This window comes from Brassica oleracea, chromosome C5 (genome assembly GCF_000695525.1).
Source record: "Brassica oleracea var. oleracea cultivar TO1000 chromosome C5, BOL, whole genome shotgun sequence".
NCBI classification, from domain to species: Eukaryota; Viridiplantae; Streptophyta; class Magnoliopsida; order Brassicales; family Brassicaceae; genus Brassica; species Brassica oleracea.
In genome coordinates, this window is record NC_027752.1 from 31,850,208 (window position 1) to 31,857,934 (window position 7,727).

General features: G+C 33.4%; 1 protein-coding gene across 1 annotated transcript; it reads right to left on the reverse strand.

Annotated features, from left to right (window-relative positions):
• Positions 1-4,066: 4,066 nt before the first annotated feature.
• On the reverse strand, positions 4,067-5,237 carry LOC106293823 (putative cysteine-rich repeat secretory protein 17). The gene is made up of 2 exons (XM_013729463.1): positions 4,740-5,237; positions 4,067-4,562 (listed from the first exon to the last, which is right to left on the reverse strand). The coding sequence occupies exons 1-2, from the start codon at positions 5,055-5,057 to the stop codon at positions 4,116-4,118; spliced, it is 765 nt and encodes a 254-aa protein (XP_013584917.1). The 5' UTR covers positions 5,058-5,237; the 3' UTR covers positions 4,067-4,115.
• Positions 5,238-7,727: the final 2,490 nt, after the last annotated feature.

The following is a 7,727-nucleotide window of genomic DNA, read 5'->3' on the forward strand; positions in this document are numbered from 1 at the left end:
AAAAAATTAATTTTTTCGAAATTCCGAGGAAAAGCACCCTCGGAAATTTCCGACGACCTTTTCCTCGGAATAAGTCGTCGGAATTTTAAAAAAAAAATCCGAGGGAAAGTTCTTCGGAATTTTCTGAGGACCTTTTCCTCGGAATAAGTCGTCGGAATTTTAAAAAAAAATCCGAGGGAATGTTCCTCGGAATTTTCCGAGGGGCTACGTTCCTCGGAAATTTCCGAAGACGGAAATTCCCGATGCAAATTCCGAGGAATATTTCGTCGGAACTTCCGAGGATTGGACCATCGGAAATTTCCTCGGAATATACCGAGGAAGTCCTCCCTCGGTATATTCCGAGGAACTTTCCGACGATCTAGTGGTCCTCGGAGTTTCCTCGGAAATTCAGTTCCTCGGAATTCCGTCGGAAATTTCCGAGGGATTTCCGAGGAAAAATGAATTTCCGAGGAGTTATTTCTGAGGACTTTTGTCGTCGGTATGTCGTCGGAATAGCGTTATTCCGACGACATACCAACGATTTTTTCCCTCAGTATACCGCTGTTTTCTTGTAGTACCAAAAATATTAACTCGATCAAGAATATAAATTTTATTTTTTCATACAATATTTTTTAAATAATTTTCATATAAATTCACCATACGTCTTGCGCAGGTCTTATCCTAGTACAAAATATTTTGGAAAATACGCGATAAAGTAGCTATAGTTACGAGATTCCAACTTTCACATTCATCTCATTAGCTCTTTGCGGAAAGTGAACAAAATGAAAAATAAATTTTAATTTGAGGAACTCACAAAATAAGAAAATAAGATTTTTTTTTTCATTATGTTCCTCATTTGAATTGCAAAGGGAACCTTTTCTTTATAAATCCCTTTCTCCGTGAGGAATTCAGAGAAAAAGAAGAGGACCTATCTATCAGTAATTTGACTAAAAATTCAATTTAATTTGTATAAATTTTGAAGAACAAACACTTTCAGTTAAATTTTGTATTTTATTATATATTTAATATATTTTTATTTCAATTATTTTTTTGATATTTTAAGATGGATTTTCGAGAACAACTAGATGGTTAACTGATTTATTGTTGGAAAAATTAGTTGCGTTGTCATGCTTAAGTGATTCATCGTTATATTCCTGTCACAAGAACACTATCATGATAAGAATAGTTATGTGATTGTTTTTGTACGGATGTATTAAATGCCTTGTTGGCTCCAGTCCCAGATTATTTGCACTTTGCAAACATATACTTCAATTCTAAACTAAAATTTAAAATTATGAGAAAAAGAATCTAAAGCCTTGTACAGTTTAAAATATAAATAAAATTGATAACAACATAGGAACAGGCTGGTCTCTATAAGAGAAATGGAGAGAAAGCATTTGATGAAGGTCCAGTGATGTGTTGCGTTTTTAATACTTTAAAACTCATTTTAGAACAAATAATTATCGGTTTTTGAAGGTATTTTAGTCTTCTCGGCGCCTTTATTGTTCTTCAATATAATTTATAGATTAGCTTGTGGGAAAAGAACGCATTTATAGAGGATTTTGGGGCGAAATGGACCACTGTTTAAACTATGTTGTAACTGCGACATAGAGCGCCCGCTCCGTGTTATCTGGAGCGTCTGTTCCCTGCCTTGGAGCGCCCGCTCCGTATATCGTGTCCGGATCCTTGCCACAGCAGGGCAACTTTCCAATTTTGCAAAAGGACGTGTTTTGAAGATCCAAAAACCTAAAGACTTGATTATATTACGTATCTTTTCAATACTCATTTGGAGAAGATTTTCTTAACCCTTTCTCATTTTCAATACAATTTCATGATGTTTTCTTCTATGATTTTGTTTTCTCATTGTTTGATTATGAGTGAGTAGTCTCCTAGTTGGGTTAAGGGGTTCTCATAGGGGACTTCTCGATGTGTTGATCTAGAATACTGTTAGACTAAGGATATATGATTTTGGATCTTTGTCTACTGATGTTCTTAAGGCTGAGACTTATCTGATCACCTAGCTTCTGATTCTAGAAATTTCATCGCACCGAAATGTTGTTTGAATTCCCGAAATATCAGTAGATGAGCAAGGTTTCTATAACCAAATGTTTCTGCACCTTGTGAACTTATCAAACCTGAACCGAAAGCTTGTTTTAAATCTGAGATACAATGGACGCTAGTATTTAGGATTTGTAGCATAGGGTGTTAGCACTACGGAAGTAGTTTAATTCTAATATTGTAATTTGAGTTCGAGACATTGATGTACATGTTTCCCTGTCTTTATGTTGCATGATCATTACTGAAGAGAGACCCCTGAGAATTCCCATTTTCCAACACTTGTCTTACTTGTTTACAAACTCGTTTTAATTGCCTCTTGTTCACTTGTTCTCTGTTTTTATTGAATTAAGAAACTGAAAAACCAAACAAACAATCTCTTTTATTCGCTTTAGCTAGTAACTTGTGTGGTGCTTTACGTGTGGTCATCGATCCTTGTGGATTTGATCCCGTATTACTAATGTTTACTTCACTCTGCATTTGCAGACTGTTCCCTTTCTCCTTGAAGGTACATTGAAGTGGAGACTGTTCCCTTTCTCCTTGACTGAAAAGGCAGTCAGATGGTTGAAGTCTTTAGCATCGGGTTCTCTTACTACTTCGGAGGAGACAAAAGATGCTTTGCTGGGACACTTCTTCACTAAGTCCAGGTCCACATATCTGAGGAGTAAGATTGGAAAATTTCAGCAGCTTGGTTCTGATAGCTTTCATGAGGCTTGAGAGCGCTTCAAGGAGTATACACTAGACTCTTCTCACCATGGTTACACTGATGTGAACCTGCTGAACATATTCTACAATGGGGTCAATGAGAATCATCAGAACGCCATGGACTTTGCTAGTAATAGCGATTTCATGACCAAGACAGTAGATGAAGCTTAAATCGTGATAGACAATCTGTCAAAAAGTCAAGCAAATCACAGGTCCGAGTTTGATAGGCTCAAAAAAAAATTTGGGTCAGATTCCCAGAAGATTGAAGAGCTGAGTGCCAAGATTGAGATGCTTATGAAGAGGGATCAGAAGTCGGTTCATTTTGTGGGAGATCAGAGTAATCAGGCTAACCAGGAGCTTGCTGCTAATGATTCAGATGATCAGGCTGATATGAATCTCATTGGTGGTCAAGGGAACAACAACAAAGGGTTCAATCAGAATTTCAAAAGTCAGAACCAGCAAAATCTGCTATCTTGTTACTTTACTTATCTTATTTGACACATACAGATGGAAGAGAGACCAATTTGTGAGAGGAATGGATGAAATATCCAATTTATATCATCTTGATCATTATCATTATTGATGGTGATCTTTTTCCAGTAATGGTGTCTTGATCGTAATTTGGTGGTTCCAGTAACGTTTATCGATATGCTTTGACTGAAACTTTATTGGCATCCTTCCAGTAGCAACCTTTTCTATTGGCTCTCCTTTGTCATCATATATTAGATTGCTTTTGGTTGTTTTTCTTGTCTTACAAAAGTAAAAATTCTAGCACTATTGCTTGTGAAGGTCTGCTGTGTTTCTCCAGTTTTATGTTCTAATATTCATAGTTAGTTTTGGGATAGAGTCCGGTGGTCGTCGTAAATGCTAAGTAAACCACTATCGCTTTGTTCAAATATTGATGATTTTTTTGTCAAAAGGACGTCCTCAAGAAAAACCACCATGGAACCAATATTTAGGGAAGATTTACAAGTAGATATCAAACTGAAGAAATTCAAATTCATCATTTGCGAAAAAGACATTGTAACAGATTGATTGTTATCAACTTGTCTACTTTTTAAAAGTATTGATGGAATCAATGGTTTTGTAATGCAATGTGCAATTAGAAGTCTCAACAAAGAAAAGAACACAAAGCACAACTTTTGCATAAGGCTTTGATAAAAAAGCATCGATAATTTAGTTATTTGTTTAAATTGTCTTTAACATATGGCATATATAATTTGTGCATGTGTAAAAATTTGATTCATCAGTAGTTTTTGTAATAACTTTGTAATTTTTATTTAATAAAAGTGAGTTTATCCAGCAAAAAAAAAGAAAAAAACCTTATGATTGAATTAATTTAACATTAATTGAATTTTTTAATACTTTTAGTTCTTTTAAATATTATGGACCTGCTTGGCAATAAAAGGATAGAATTCAAACCTAAAAGTACAGCTCCTACCTACAACTCTCGCTCCTCGAAAATAATTCACGCAATCTTGAAAATGAAAGCTATTATACCACAAACACTCCTGACAAGCTTTTCGCGATAAGTCTTTCGCACACTGCACCATTCCATATACCATATCACCCTTGTACCGCTTCTCCCCCACAGAGTACAATGTAGAATTATCTCCAGTGATGGCTAATTCCGTCAGATCGTCAACGAGAATATTCCAAACTTTTATATATTCAGATCTATCTTCTACCACCTTCTTCGCGTTGGACATACAAAAGTTATTGTCATAATCGATCTGCCCAACAGAATATTTGGAATCCATCGAGAGAAGACATTGGTCATACCATATTATCCTCCCCTTGTACCATGGACATCTCCTACGAAGCTGTAATATACATTTTAAATATCTACGCCACAATCAATAACGAGATTGCACGAGACTAATAACATAAAACACGTAGTCTTTTTTATCTTATGCTAAAACGTAATCAAAAGCGTATGTGCGCAGCTTTATACAAATTAAAAACAAATAACCAATCAATAATATTTGATGTGACATTACCGCAGCGAGGGCGGTGACAAAGCAGTCGCGGCACTTGGTCCCGTAGGAGTCGCCGCGGCACTGGAGGACAGCGGTAAAAGTAGAATCGCCAAAAAGGTCGTAACCTCTGATACTGTTTATATAGAACATTTTCATGATATGTTTTATAAGTTTCTCGTACTCACTTCCCGTCTTGTATTTTCCTTGACTAACCAAACATGTGTGGTTGAGATAGTCATTGGTCGTGTTTAAGGACAATTCACTGTTTATAAGGAGTAGTTGTATGGCCAAGACATAGATCAAAATGAGGCGTTTTGATACAGACGATGAAGAGTACATTGTTTTGAATTATTTTGTCAAAGGTTTTTTTTTATAGATGGTTCGTTCAAATTGATGTTTGTGGACGAGTCTCAGAGGAATTTGGATACTGAATTGATATATGATGTTTATATATATGGTTTATTTTTTTGGTTATCCAATACGAAATTTGTTTGAAAAGGTCAGTTTGTAGAAAAAGATGTTTACACTTCGTAAGGACAGGAGAGAAGAGTTGAAGGTTGAGACTTATTTGTGGACAAGAGGGCCGACAAAAATGTAAAAGCTGAGAGGTATGACTTTAGACTTAGTTCACACGATTCGTAAGGTGCAAACAGCACACCAGAAATGAAGGAATTCATTGTTAATTTCTTTTTCTTTTTCTTTTTTATTCCTTTAAATAAAAATATATACTATTAAAACTAAGTGACGATATGCGCAAAAATGGGCTTAAAAAATTATAATTTTCAATTAATAATTATTAAAAAATTAAAACAAACAGTTTGGGCTTTTCGATTTATGGTTGGTTGTCCGTATGAACCGGAAGAATGTGTCAAGGGAAAGTTAAACAGAAGCTTAGAACATCTTTGACTCATTAAAGGATCAAACTGTCAAACCAAATACTTTTTAACCGATGCATAGATTTTATCTCCCTATAAAATCAAACAAAGAACCACTTACTTTTGCATCTACCAAGATCGTTTCATCTCTCCATCATCAGCCAAGTACTATTTTCAAAGTCTTATGACTTTCACTTTAATCTTCCACATAAACTTTTTTGGTTTCAAGTTTGAGATAAAATTCATGGTACTCATTTTCTTTTTCTGTTCTAGGTTGTAGTACGGTAGCTAGAAATCTAGTATGATATATATATACTAACAATTATTAAGGTTTAGACCGGCTCAATTTAATCTGAGAATCAATCTTCGAAATCCCTTATTTTTCGATTCCTAAATCAAATTTTGGAAAATATTAACTGCAAGAAAACAAATACAGGAAATAATTTCGAAAATTATAATATTGACTATAAACTTGAATTGATTTGAGTTTTATATATTGACTAAATAAAAGTCTGTCACTATTAATGTTGACTTCGAAATTAAAAATCTTGGTTTTTGAGTTAATGCATTGCATTTAATTTAATATGGACATCCTTTTGAATAACTCAATCAGTCATATAATCACGAAATCGAGACCATCCACTTTAAACCAATTACGGTTCGAAATGTATTAAATCAAGCTGTTATAAATTGATCAGTTTATGCTTGGGATGAAATGAATGAGACCAAAGGTTGATGTTTATACGGAAGTACTGATGTTTTATCAATCATACATTGGAAACTATTAGTATATAAAATATATTTAACTACATTTAAGGAAAAACTAATAAACCACAAATTTATTATAATTTGCATACGAATGTCATATTGACTCTGACTTGCCTAAAATATTTCTGTGAACACAAATTTGTGTATATTGTTGTCTATAATTAACGCTTTATATATGATTATTGTGAAAATAAATGCATTTCATTATTAGTAAACTATTTATACAATCGATTGTGATCATGTTAATACATACATAGGTTTGACTCCTTGACCTTACGAGGCCGAAACAATTTTCTGACTAAGTTGAGAAAAATTATATAATATAAATTAAAAAACTTAATGTTATTTCGAGTTGATATGGATGTTAAAAAGTATCGATATAACTTAACATAGCATATAAATTAGATTATCCACATGGTTTACATTTCATACAATAGTGTCATATGACATGGATGTTAAAAAGTATCAATATTCTAAATATTCTAAATTTACTTAATACGTTCGTGCAACGAGACTATATGTTTTTGGCAAGATTCTTATAATAAATGCTTAGAATAAAAATGCATATAATGAAACATATACTAAAATATTTTGACAATGACATGACATGTAATTATTCTAGGCCAAAAAGGGCTATTTAAAAAAAGATGTGAGGTAGATTGTAGTGATGACACATAAGTAATGACAAACTTGTGAATCACACATGAGATAAAAGTTCTCCTCAAATAAGAGTTATTTTTGGGTTCACCCCCTAGGGTTAAGTAGGATTTCATTATTTCAATTTTGATATCTTTTAAAAAAAGAAACAAAATATTATCAAATTATATTATGTTTTTAAAATTAAAAAAATTAAAAAAAATAGCAGCTACAGAAAAAACAATTTTAAAAATCTTTTTAACATCGTCAGCAAAACACTAAACCCTAAATCCTAATCCCTAAATCCTAAATCCTAAACCCTAAACCCTTGGGTAAACCCTAAAATCCCTAAACCCTAAATCCTAAACCCTAAACCCTTGGGTAAACTCTAAACCCTTGGGTAAACTCTAAACCCTTGGGTAAACCCTAAAACCTTGGATAAATCTTAAACTCTAAATAAAAATACTAAACCCTAAAACTCTAAACCCTAAATCCTAAACCCTAAATCCTAAACCCTAAACCCTTGAGTGTTTTAGTGTTTAGTGATTTTTATTTAGAGTTTAAGATTTATCCTAGGGTTTAAAATTTATCCTAGAGTTTAGGGTTTACCCAAGGGTTTAGGGTTTAGGATTTAGGGTTTAGGGATTTGGATTTAGGGTTTAATGTTTTGCTGACAACGTTAAAAATATTTTGTTTTATAATTACTACTATTTTTTATTTATTTCTTTTT

What these genes read in the sequence shown, in the direction of transcription:
- LOC106293823 (XM_013729463.1), bottom strand. Translation starts at nt 5,057, where the DNA reads ATGTACTCTTCATCGTCTGTATCAAAACGCCTCATTTTGATCTATGTC. An exon ending in TTGTCACCGCCCTCGCTGCG is followed by an intron (nt 4,563 to 4,739) that starts GTAATGTCACAT and finishes TGTATATTACAG; the next exon opens with CTTCGTAGGAGATGTCCATG.